This window comes from Rhinatrema bivittatum, chromosome 5 (genome assembly GCF_901001135.1).
Source record: "Rhinatrema bivittatum chromosome 5, aRhiBiv1.1, whole genome shotgun sequence".
NCBI lineage: Eukaryota > Metazoa > Chordata > Amphibia > Gymnophiona > Rhinatrematidae > Rhinatrema > Rhinatrema bivittatum.
This window is the reverse complement of record NC_042619.1, coordinates 67,166,080-67,179,641: the sequence shown is the minus strand read 5'-3', so window position 1 is coordinate 67,179,641 and position 13,562 is coordinate 67,166,080. Positions and strand designations below refer to the sequence as shown.

The 13,562-nt window shown below is 46.6% G+C and overlaps 1 protein-coding gene across 1 annotated transcript in view; it reads right to left on the bottom strand.

Annotated features, from left to right (window-relative positions):
- DYNC2H1 (dynein cytoplasmic 2 heavy chain 1) overlaps window positions 1-13,562 on the bottom strand; it is a 1,848,033-nt gene that overhangs the window by 523,983 nt on the left and 1,310,488 nt on the right. Inside the window, exon 71 of the mRNA XM_029602426.1 lies at window positions 1,481-1,546. Coding sequence (XP_029458286.1) covers window positions 1,481-1,546 — 66 coding nt within the window. The remainder of the gene's footprint in view (window positions 1-1,480; window positions 1,547-13,562) is intronic.

Sequence of the window (13,562 nt, the reverse complement as noted above, 5' to 3'; positions counted from 1 at the left end):
CTCCAACCGCTATGCTGACTGCAGAGCGGAAAAAAGAAGACTGAGGGAGACACCTGTGGCTCACAGGGATAATTGCAGGCTGGGCATGCTCAGTGCACCCAGTGTGCCAGTGTCAGTCAAAGCTTGTTGAAACTTTGACAGAAAAGTTTTCCGTACAGGGCTCCATCCTCGATGTCACCCATTTGTGAGGACTACCATCCTGCTTGTCCTGTGAGAACGATGGATACGCTCTGGGACATGATGGCTGGCATGATGGGAAAAATTCAAAATCTGGAAAGGAAAATGAATTTGATGTGCGAGGGGAATCAACAAGATTCTTTGGGAATACAAAAACAGATAAAAGACTCTAATGAACGAATTAAAGTTTTGGAACTCCAAGAGAAGAAAAACTCAGAAATTAGACAAGCTTTAGTTAAAGATAAAGAATATTTATCCCGTAGAGTTGAAATGTTAGAAAATAATTCAAAAAGATTTAATCTAAGATTCCTGAATTTTCCGCGTAAAGTAGGGGAAGACCCCTTGATTACTTTAAAAAAGTTTCTTGTTGGGCAACTCGGTTTTTCTGAGGATAGAGCTCCAACTATAAATAATTGTAGTTTTCTCCCTCCTTCAAGAAATATGGTGAGATCAGAATTATTCCAGGGAAATTTGTCTAATTTTCTGGAGGATTCTTCCTTGGAAGTAATAAACTGGGGTACATTGCTAGTGACCTTTTATTCTTTTTTGGACGTTAATTCTGTCATGAAGAAATATTTTAGCAAATAACCGGTAAAATTTCATGACAAGGATGTAAAAATCTTTCCTGACTTGGCTGTCACCACCCAGCAAAGGCGTAAAGCCTTTTTGAATTTTCGCCAAGAGGTTCTTTCATTGGGGTTTTCTTTTACCCTTCGCTTTCCGTGCAAGTGTATCATTAAAAAACAAGAAGTTACATATTTATTTTTCATCCCAGACCAATTAAAGAATTTCTTAATTCAAAATAGAATGCCTACCTCATCCCCATTATCCATCTAATGATAAATATTGGGTATAGTACTAGTTAGAATCAATCCTGAAAATTTTTTTTTTCCTGTTATTTCCCCTTAAAAGATAATTATCAAGGAACAGAAACCCTCCATTTGATTGATATTTATGGTTTAATTTCCAAATGTATAACTGTGGAAATCTAATGATTTTTTCTTTTTATAAAAAACCATGTATTCTGTATACAAATAATATGATTGTATCTATTATTTGAAAAGTTATAAATAAAGAATTAAAAAAAAAAAAAAAAAAAAAAAACCAACCAAACAGCATATCATCATGCAGACCTTCAATTTCTCCTGCCCAAACTGTCATAGAGGTTCCATTTCAAATGCTGGACTTGCTTCTCATCCTAGAACTAAAAAGTGTTAAATTTTCCTCTTCCCTAGCCAACCTTAATCATCACCAACAGCCAAAGAATACAAACACATTATTAACAACTTACTTGCCTACTTACATTTTCTTGAAAAAGTTCAGGGTGCATCCCTCGAACAAAATGTAAAGCAAACATTAGTTGATCAGCCTGAAAAAAGAAGCATAATACAAAAAAGAGTTAAAAGATTTTCCTTCTGGAAATAATCAACAAGATAATAATGTTTAAAACTGATACAAGGATGGCCCAGTAGCTCAGTGTCGGTGCTGTGCATTATGGAAGGTCCACAGTTTGATTCCAGGATTGGGCTTTGCATACCCCTGGTGGGCAGGGGATGCTGCCAAGGTGGCATTCATAGGCCCTGACATGAGAGAGTGTCAGAATCATCACTAAGGGTCAGATATAGAGCCCATGATACAGATTTCTGGAAAGAGCCCTGGTGCATGGTTCCTGGCCTCAGGACAATACTAAGAACAGTGTTAGGGTGAGTCTATTAAAATCCTCATGTAGATGCAAACGAAGGCTTTTGGCACCAGAATCCTTGAAAGATAAAAAAGAGAAAGGAGGATCTATAAGATTATTTGGATTATATTTTTTTAGCATGGATTGGTGCTTTCTTGTGTATTTAAGGGTGAACAGCATACTATGGGTGTCATTTACTAAGCTGCTGTAAATATGTTACCGCACAGATAATGCATGGAATTTGAAATTTTGCATTATCTCTCAACTCAAAATCTGGCACAATGTGGTTATTTAAATAAGTTGATCTGCATGCAAATTTTATGTATTTATTTCAATTTTGTCTTTCTCAAATATATTGTACAAGGCAAAAAGTCATACATAAATCAGCTCACTAATAGGCTAATGCTATGCAAATCCAATAACACAGCTTACTTTCAAGTTCACAAACCTTGTTATTTGATGAAAGTTAACTATACCTCAAAAAGTGTAGTTAACTTTTCTCCAGGAGCATCCTGATGCTCCCAGGATCTTTCAACACTGCTGAGTGGCTCCCAGACTTCTGGGATTTTTTAAAAATAACTTTTTACTTCTCAGACTTGGACAGGCAATTTGTAACATGAATTGAGATAGAAAAGTAAAATACACACATCTCCATAACTTATACTACTACAGAGATACAGATAACTAGATAATAGGAACAGTTTTATGAAAATAAATATTTTAATCAACTCCTGATTTTGATGCAAAATAGGACTAAAACTTTCCCCTTATGAAATCATTAATTTTCTAAGTACCCCTGAGAGAGTTAAATATTCCAAGACTGCTTTAAATGGATGGTTGAGGTGCAAATGTTTTCCAAATTCCAAATTCAAAAAACTGAAATTACAGTAAGTCAACAGAGCAGGCAGGGGCAAACTGAGGCTTGAGGGAAAAAACTGGCTCATGGTCATGTTTTAATCGGCCTGATTACCTATTACCTGTTCTACATTTATTTATTTATTTATAGCTTTTCTATACCGAAGTTCAAATAACAGAGTTAATTATCACTCCGGTTTGATACATATTGTCCATCCCGCAAAGCCTACTATTTTCCCTGCCACTGTGGTCATCATAACCATCAATGGCCTGTCATCATGCACATTAGAATACTAATTTGGGCCTTTTCTGATGACTTCTGCAGAATTGGATGCTGCACTAATTATTCAGCGCATGTGTTCGACCTCATCATACCTGCGACTAAATAGTGAGGAATAGATTTGGCTAATGAAAACAAGGATGGCAATTTGTGGAAAAACATCTGAAGGGAATCTGATGTTTTTCCCTTAGTCATCCATCCATATGCTAATTAACCAGGTCTATTCCTTAAAATAAATGTGGCTCCAGGTGAAAAAAAGAAGGCAGTAGCTGAAGTTATATTACTGGGGTACTCCAATGTAACAGTGGCTAGGTAATTGGTTTATAATGCGTATTAATTTGCTATTTTACTGCTGCTTTGTCCATCTCACTGTGCTGTTGGGTATTCTTGTCACTGTGCCTGTTGAGTTACCCTTTTTTCAGTGTATGGGGGTATACATGTCACTGTTGGTGCAACTTTCTAACAATACTGCTGGTTATGTTTAAAAAGGTTATGTTTAAAGTTTATACCCCACCTTACAGCTCAAGGAGTTTCAAGGGGAACCCCCTCACTCCCACCTATAGCCCCTGATATAGCTAAAATGTGACGTGATATAGCTAAAATGTGACCTGGTAAAAACATATTTGCCCACCCTTGCACTAGGCACTGGAGCTCACTGACTGCATGCCGAAGTGACCATCATCAAAATATAACCTTTCAGGTCAAGTATTTTAGCTCAAAGGAGTAAAATGGCACTATGAAGTCTCAAGACACAGCAAAAGGTTGGACAGAAGGCTTCACCTGAAGCAATTCCTACATAAATCTGCCAACTAAAGGATGTTCAGAGATGGGTTGCCTTCTAAATGGTAAGCACTAATCATACTGAAAAGAACCCTAACAGAGTCAGTCTTGAGCCCATAGTTTAACAAATATAGAATGCATTCAATAAGGTTTTCTGTGAAACGGGAGGAATGATCTAGGGTCCTTCCCTTACTCCAGATGCAAAACTCTTCCATTTAAAACCATAAGACCTTCCAGTGCAATGTTTTTCAACCTTTTATATGCCAGTAACCGACTAGCTACTTTCTTTAAATTTTGTAGACCTGCTGCAATGCTGCTGAGTGGGGAGAGGAAAAGGGAGGGGTCCCCCAGAAAAGGAGAAATCACTACTTACCAGATAATTTCCTTTTCCTTAGTATAAACAGGTGAAATCAAAACCAATGGGTTATGCACCTCTACCAGCAGATGAAGATGGAGCAAAGCTGACATCACAGTATGTATACCTCTGCAGTGACATCAGCACGCCAGTATTCTCTGCAAAAGCCAACTGTGGACAAACTAACAAAACTTGATTATTAACAGATAACCATTCCAGCACTCAGTCAAGAGGAAAACACTGAGCTCAGACAAAGAGTGTAATAACATTAATCTAGGGACTGGATTGAATTTACCAGTACTCCCTGGAACACACAGCCACGCAGGAGGACCATAGCATCACCATTCGGCAGCCAAGAGTGGGAAGTTGAATTCACTTGTCTATACAAAGGAATGTTGAGATTACTTACCTGATAATCTCCTTTTCCTTAGTGTAGACAGATGGACTCAGAACGAGTGGGTATAGTGTGCTCATGCTAGCAATTGGAGACGGATCTGACGTCAGCACGGGTATATATACCCCCACAGGAAGCGTAGCAACTCAGTAATCTTCCTTGCATAAGCTGTTATGGATGTACTGACGATCAACGAAATTAGTGAAACAGGATTCCCCTGACCGATTGATAGGAGCTGGAGACCACCAGCATTCACAACCGGAAGGCGTCGACACCTGGTAGAGTGGACGCTCTTATGTAAGAAAATGACATGGCCTACCTTGAATCGGTGGAGCCGATGTATACCGGCAGCCTGGGTGGGATGCTGAGTCCATCTGTCTACACTAAGGAAAAGGAGATTATCAGGTAAGTAATCTCAACATTTCCTAGCGTGTAGCCAGATGGACTCAGAACGAATGGGATGTACAAAAGCTTTACTCCCAGCCCGGGTGGGAGGCTGCCTGAGGATCGCGTAGGACTGCCCTCGCAAATGCTGTGTCCTCCCTGGCCTGGACATCCAGACGGTAGAACCTGGAGAAGGTATGGAGAGAGGACCATGTCGCCGCTTTACATATTTCTGCAGGCGACAGCAACCTGGATTCTGCCCAAGATGCTGCTTGGGCTCTGGTAGAATGAGCCTTGACTTGTAGAGGCGGTGACTTCCCGGCCTCTACGTAAGCTGCTCTGATAACTTCTTTAATCCAGCGGGCGATGGTGGGCCGAGAGGCCGCTTCACCTTGTTTCTTTCCGCTGTGTAGGACGAACAGATGGTCCGTCTTTCGTACTTCTTGTGTCAATTCCAGATATCTGGGCAGCAATCTGCCGATGTCGAGATGGCGTAGTAAACGCCCTTCTTCTGATTTCTTCAAACCCGCCGTAGTAGGCAAGGATATGGTTTGGTTGAGGTGAAATTGTGAGACCACTTTAGGTAGAAAGGAGGGAACCGTGCGAAGATGGATAGCCTCTGGAGTGATTCTGAGAAAGGGATCACGGCAGGACAGTGCTTGTAGCTCCGAGATGCGGCGTGCTGAACACACTGCCAGCAGAAACACCATCTTCAAAGTGAGAGAACGGAGAGACAGGCCCCGAAGGGGTCTGAAGGTGGATCCCGAAGGAAATCCAAAACTAGGTTAAGGTTCCACAGGGGCACAGGCCACTTCAGTGGCGGACGAATGTGCTTGACTCCTTTCAGGAAGCGAGAAACATCTGGATGCGTGGCAATGGTCTTGCCATCCCTCCTGGGACCGTAGCAAGACAGCGCAGCCACCTGAACCTTGATGGAGCTGAGGGAGAGACCCTTCTGAAGCCCATTGTGTAGAAAATCCAGAATGATAGGAATTGTGGTCGCATGTGGATTGGTATCGTGAGTATCGCACCAGTCTTCAAATATTCTCCAGATCCTTATATAGGTGAGGGATGTGGAAAACTTGCGGGCTCGGAGGAGTGTATCTATCACCGGCTCAGAGTAACCTCTTTTCGTCAGTCTAGCCCTCTCAATGGCCAGACCGTAAGAGAGAATTGAGCCGGATCCTCGTGGAGGATGGGACCTTGACGAAGCAGGTCCCTGAGAGGAGGCAGGGGAAGGGGATACCCTGCCAGTAGTCTTCTCATGTCCGCGTACCAGGGTCTTCTTGGCCAATCTGGTGCCACTAGAAGAACTAGGCCCCGGTGCTTCTGAATCTTGTGGATGATGGCGCCCAGCAGAGGCCACGGAGGAAAGACGTATAGCAGAGTCCCTGGAGGCCACGGCTGAACCAGGGCGTCGATCCCCTGTGAGAACAGATCTCGCTTGCGGCTGAAGTATCTGGGTACTTCAGCATTGCACCTGTCCGCTAGTAAGTCCATGTCCGGAATCCCCCAGTGATCCATAATCATCTGGAAGGCTGTGGGCGACAGCTGCCATTCCCCCGGATTTAGGTTTTCTCTGCTGAGGAAGTCTGCCGTGGTGTTGTCCTTCCCGGCAATGTGGACGGCGGAGATGTCCTGAAGATTCGCCTCTGCCCAAGCCATCAGCGGGGCTATCTCTAGAGATACCCGTCGGCTTCTGGTTCTGCCCTGACGGTTGATGTATGCCACCATGGTGGCGTTGTCGGACATCACTCTGACTGCTCGGTTCCGCAGTCTGTGAGCAAACTGCAGGCAGGCTAACCGGACTGCTCGTGCCCCTAGACGGTTGATGTTCCACCCCGACTCTTCTCTGTTCCACCTCCCTTGTGCGGTGAGTTCTTCGCAGTGTGCTCCCCAGCCGCTCAGGCTGGCATCTGTGGTGAGCAGAGTCCACGTGGGGGAGGACATCTTCGACCCCCTGCTCGTGTGGTTGGACTGCAACCACCATCGTAACTGGGTCCGCACTCTGGCTGGCAGAGGGAGATGCACGGAATAATTCTGGAAGCGGGGGCTCCAGCGAGAGAGCAGGGAGCGTTGTTGAGGTCTCATATGGGCCCTTGCCCAGGGGACCACTTCCAGGGTGGAGGCCATGAGGCCGAGAACCTGCAGATAATCCCAAGCTATGGTTCGGCTGGCTCCCATCAAGGAGCGGAGACGCGTCTGAAGTTTTAACCTTCTCTTGGTAGTGAGACTGACTGTGTCTGCCTGGGTGTCGAACTGTACTCCCAGGTATTCCAGTGATTGGGAAGGCTGTAGGCAACTCTTGTTGAGGTTGACTACCCATCCCAGGCTTTCCAGAAGGGCGATCACTCTGTTGGTTGCCCGATGGCTATCCTCCCGTGATTTCGCCCTGATCAGCCAATCATCCAGGTAGGGATGGACGAGGATTCCTTCCCGTCTGAGCGCCGCTGCTACCACTACAACCACCTTGGTGAAGGTCCGCGGTGACGTGGCTAACCCGAAGGGCAGAGCCCGGAATTGGAAGTGGGGTCCCAGAACCTTGAAGCGTAGGTAGCGCTGATGATCCGGATGGATCGGGATATGCAGGTAGGCTTCTGACAAGTCCAAGGCCGTGAGGAATTCTCCTGGCTGTACTGCGGTCTTGACTGAGCGCAGAGTTTCCATGCGAAACCTCGGGACCCTTAAGTATCGATTGACTGACTTGAGGTCCAATACGGGCCGGAAAGTGCCCTCTTTCTTGGGTACCATGAAATAAATGGAATAGTGTCCAGAATTCATTTCCCAGGCAGGTACTGGGATGATGGCTTTCAAGGACAGGAGCCTCGCCAGGGTAGCTTCCAATGCTGCCTTCTTGTGTACGGGACACGAAGATTCCACAAACCTGTCCGGAGGGAGATGATGAAAGTCCAGATAATACCCCTCTCGGATGATGGCGAGGACCCACTGGTCCGACGTAATCTCGACCCATCTGGGGTAAAAGAGGGTTAACCTGTCCCCTATGGCTCTGTCCCCCAGATGGATCGGCTGATTCTCATTGGGAGGCGCGGCCGGGACCTGAACCCGAGCCGGCTCCCCTCTTGCGCTGCTTGTTCCGAAAGGACTGGTTCCTGGCCTGAGGACGAGGCGCCTGGTAGCGACTCCTATAGGGAGTGAAGCGCTGGGAGCTTCTACCTCTGGAGGGCCTTGGAAAGGCGCGCTGGTTCCTTCTGAACCGATCTTCTGGCAGTCGAGGTACTGGAGAGGTGCCCCATGTGCTGGCCAGTTTATCAAGGTCGCTGCCAAACAGGAAATAACCCCTAAAGGGCATTCTGGTGAGGTGTGTCTTCGAAGACGCATCGGCTGACCAATTCCGTATCCAGAGCTGCCTCCTGGCGGCTACGGAGGATGAGACCCCCTTGGCTGTTGTACGGACTAGGTCTGATGCAGCATCCGTGAGGAACGAGAGAGCTGACTCCATGTCTGTTGCCGGAGCATTGTTCCTGACCTGTGACAAACAGGAACGCGTCACCACTGTGCAGCAGGTTGCGATCCGCAAAGATAGAGCTGCCACCTCAAAGGTCTGTTTCAGAATGGCGTCCAAGCGCCGGTCATGAGCCTCCTTGAGGGCCGCCCCCCCTTCAACTGGAATGGTAGTGCGCTTGACCACAGCGCTTACCAAGGCGTCCACTTGAGGGCATGCCAGCATCTCCTTGATTGCCGGTTCCAGAGGGTACATGCCCGTCAGGGCCCGACCCCCTTTGAATGAGGCTGCTGGTGCAGCCCATTCTAAATCTATCAGTTGCTGTGCTGCTTGTAAGAAGGGAAAATGGCGGGCTGGAGGACGAAGACCTTCCAGCAGAGGGTTCTGCGTAGAGGGCGCCATAGTGCTGGGACCTGTAATATCCAACTCCACCAGGCACTGAGATACCAGGTCGGAGAGATCTTCCTTGGGAAAGAACCTCCTCATGGTTCGATATGGCTCAATCCCTGAGGGAAGTTCCCCCTCCTCTGGGGGTTCAGACTCATCCTCCGAGACATCAGAGTCCGCCTGAACCGGACTGCTCTGAGGCGGGTGCCCATGAGAAGGGCGCGAAAGTCCAGGGGCAGGATCAGCTGGAGTAACAACAGCAGCGGCCGCAGCAGCAGGGCCTGGACGGGAAGCTGACTGCATCTGTACAAAGGCATGAATCCCCTTAAAGAGATCCACCCAGGAAATGGAAGCGGTCTCTAGTCGTCAGGGTACCAGGTCCCCCGGGATTCCAGGTTGTTCGAGACTGCCCGCTAGATCCGGGGTGGCCCCTGGGGAACTGTCAGCAAACCTCGGTTGAGACTGGTCCTGGCCCGAGGCTCCCACTGCCTCCTCACATTGGGCACAAAGGGAGTCTGGCTCCTCGCTATGCGTGGTCCTAAGCTGGCATGCTGAGCAGAGGCCGAGGGCTTTAATGCCAGAATCAGGAGGCGCCGCCGCTGAAGACGCTGAGGCGTTCTGTTCCATTGAAGAATATGCGCTTAATAATATGCGGCAGCAATATGCGCTTAATACAATAGGCGCTCAATAATATGCAGCAGCAATATGCGCTTAATACAACAGGCACTCAATAATATGCGGCAGCAATATGCGCTTAATACAACAGGTGCTTAATACAACAGGCGCTCAATAATATGCGGCAGCAATATACGCTTAATACAACAGACGCTCAATAATATGCGGCAGCAATATACACTTAAGACTAGGTGTGGCCAAGAGACCAGGGTAGGAGACCAGAGAGAGGAGATGCCTGCTCAGGTCTGGAGAGTGAGACAGAGTCTGAGACTGTGAAGGGCAAGAGCAAGCCTGGCAAGTACCAGAACTAAAAGCAAGTTTCCTTCTGGGACCGCCTGCTAGCTCTGCCAGTGCCCAGCCCAGGAAACAAGCCTTCTTTCCTGCCCACATTCTGAAGACCTCCAGCCAGAGCCTGCTTCAGAGGTGAACAGCCTGAAGCTGTACAACGGGTAAGTAAGTTAGCCATAAGTTAATATATTAGGCGGGCTATTATTTATCAATATCAATCACACAAATCCACTTCTTTAAATGTTTGTGTTTTGAAACACACAGACAAGGCTTACTTGATTGCACAAAGTATCAGACGCCATTGGCACGTTGTACAGTTACATCAAAATATTTTTCAAGATCATCCTTTAATTTCTTATCAACGCAACGGAAATATTCGGGACTATATAGTTCATGCTTCTCTTTTAAGTACCACGAAGCCGACTCATACAGGTTCTCATAACCAGTGCGGAAAATGTGACGTGTATAAACACAATCACCGGTCAACAGTGGCAACATCCTTTAACCAGAGACATTTTTAAGAGAAAGTACAATACCGATTGTGAGTCCACAAATGTGATATATGTAATTCAGTGTTCATGTCCACTGCTCTACGTTGGTCGCACCAAAAGACAGATAAAAGTGCGCCTCCGAGAACACTGCAGCCGGCTAAAAACTGGAAATTTAGAGGCTCCGATGGTCAAACACTGTGTTCACTGTAATCATTCTTTTAATCAACTAAAATGGTCAATTTTGGAACAATTGCATATACCCGATCGGGGGGGAGATCTTCAATATCTACTCAATTACAGGGAACAATGGTGGATATTCAAATTATCCGCCCAAACACCCCATGGCATGAATGACAGTGTGGAATGGCTGTCTCTCATCTGAAACAAGAGTGAATATGATTGGCTCGCACCACATTAGGTTTACTGTGATTGGTTGTGACTGAAGTGAGGTTAAAAATATAAAAAAAAGACCAAGAAAGAAAATGGTGGATCCTTGATGGAAACGCTGTACCTGAGAAGAGGACACAGAACCACACTACGTTGCAAGGACCTTATGTAACCAAAGGACTACCTAGCACTTTAAATATAAGGTAAATAATGAGTATAATATGTGAGAAAATCTTTTATCTTGTCTGTTGCAGATTAAATAAGTATCGCTTCAGGCCCCTGAGGAAGTATTAATAAGAAACACAAGCCATGTTGGGCAAAGTTGAGCGGCGGCTCCTGGACTGAGTGGCGGCTCGGGCAAAGTTGCATCTAGCCTGTTTCAAATTTAAAGAAAGTAGAGCGGCGGCTCCCGAACTATAGAGCGGGTGCTCTCTGGCAAAGTCTCTAGGGGAGAGCGGCGACTCTAGTTTAATAGTTTGCCGGTTCGACATCTAGAAGGCAATAATCAAGCAAAAGTTAAGTGTCCCATACAACTTAATGTTTGTGAATGGAAATCAATGATTAAAAAAAACCGAGTACAACAGTCTCAATGCAATTGACTGTTTAAAGCTCTTATAGCTCGCGTTTCTCAAAGAACTATTTATGAGATTTCCGTTCACATTAAGTAAAATACCATGCTTCCACATATGATGTTTTTTGTTGGGCTATTATTTATGGCATGTTGTCAAAACCCATGATACAGAACTTTCTTTAGGGAAAACTGGTGCTTAGTGGTCAGGATTTTAAAGACAGGAATTGTTGTTAATTTGTAAATGCTGAACCCTGCTGAATCTGATAAATAAAAGTCTGTTTCTTAGGAGAATACACATTGTCTTTTCCTGACTTAGGATCGCAAGTAAGGTGGGAGGGCAGCTGGCAGTGTCCTGTGGCAGACAGATCCTTGCACCCCAAAACTTGCTTACAGATCCTCTCCTCACAGAGAATTGAAGAAACTTTCTGTTCAGAGGAGATGCAAACAGATCCATCATGGGTGTTCCCAATTCATAGAATACCTGGTTTGTCTAGAAATCACTCGTGGTTCTAACACTGACTGAGTTTATCCACTGAGTTTGTCTCCCTGCCTGCCAGATATGTGGATCTCAGATTCATCCCTAGAGAGATGGCCCAATTTCACATTCTGACAGTCTCCTGACACAGGAGGTATGATCTTGTTCTTCCCTGCTTATTCATGTAGAAGATGGAACCTGTTAGAATCTGTGGGAGGGAGCGCTAGGGAGCGCTCCCGATTCCGGGGAGATGTGTGCCCCTAGACCACGACTCGACTGTAGAGAGGAGCTCCGTAGAAGCACCGCGGCAGGCAAGACCACGACGCGACTGTAGAGAGGAGCTCAGTAGAAGCACCGCGGCAGGCAAGACATGTTCAAGCATGGGAAGAGCAGACTGACCACCGCCATAACCTCCACCGAACCTGCACGCACTGGTAGAGACCCACTGGTCTCTGGGGTAGCCCTCCGGCCACTCGATAGCCCTTTTGGACCTGCCACTGGGTAGCAGCAGATGTGGCAGGACAGGGAGAGGTCGAGGATAGGCGATGGTACTGGAGCTAGGAACAAGACTGGGCCTCAGCCTTGGACTAGGCTGAAGACTTGAACAAGACAAGGAAGCTCGGAGGCTCAGATGAGTCGAAGACATGTGGATCTTGGGACTCAGACAAGATGAGGATACCTGGAGATTCAGACGAGATGAGGACACTTGGTATTTGGAGGCTCAGACGAGACAAGGACAATGGGAGATTCAGACAAGATGAGGATGCTTGGTAACTGGAAGCTCAGACGAGACAAGGACACTTGGAACTAGGACTAGATGAGGACATGAGGAAACTTGGAACTTGGAACTAAGATGAGACGAGGGCAAAGGTAGATTGGAAGTCAGACGAGACGAGGACATGAAGTGGCTTGGAACTCGGAAGAGGTGAAGACATGAGGTGGCTTGAAACTCAAACGAAAGACGCTCAGACGAAGGTGAAGATTAGAAGTGGATTCTGGAGAGTCAGTCGAGGATTCCCTATACTCCGATGAGGATTTGGAACTTGGGAAGACTCAGGTGAGGATAAGGACTCAGGATACTCAGACAGGCGCTGCCCCTCAAGGCGTCCTATACAGCCAATGTGGGCTGTCAAGGAGCACCCTGTCCCAAGGCTCACTCTACCCAACCTGAAGACGGTGGTCGCAGACCTCACACAGAGCGGAACAAGCACAAGACTGAGGTTCAGGACAAAGGAGGAATCCGGGCAGTGCTCGAAGACAGATCCAACCGGAAGAGGGCTCCAGCCAACAGGAAACAGACACCGGATATATACGGATTTGGAGACAAGGTCCGGGGCAAGCAGGCTGAACCCGGAGCTTGAGGACTGATGGTACTTCAGGATCGGAACCTGACAAAGGACAGCAGTAACGAGACTTGGAACATCAGGGTTGGAATGTAGGACATCGGATATGAATAAACATCGTTACCTCGGGACATCAGGACATCTATGGCATCTGGACATCACAGATCTTCTAGAGAGGAGGACCACAGGGATGACTGGAACACGACGGATGAAGACATCAGAAGGCTGAGACGTCTACACAACGGGACGTCAGGACATCCGGAGATAGGGAGACATCAGGACATCTGAAGATGAGAAGACATCTGGACATCTGGAGACACAAAGACATCTGGACATCTAAAGACATGGAGACATCAGTATCTCTAGAGACGGAGACATCGGGACATCTGAAGACAAGAAGATGGGATCTGTCGAGAGACCAGGACATGGAACGAAGACGACAACGAAGGTTCATGAACCATGGACGAAGACAAAGAGGACAAACGAAGAACAGAGTGCCTTGAAGAAGTGAAGAAGGATCACAGAGGATTCCTGGAATGAAGAGCTGGAACTGAAGATCCAGGAGAGGTCCGACTC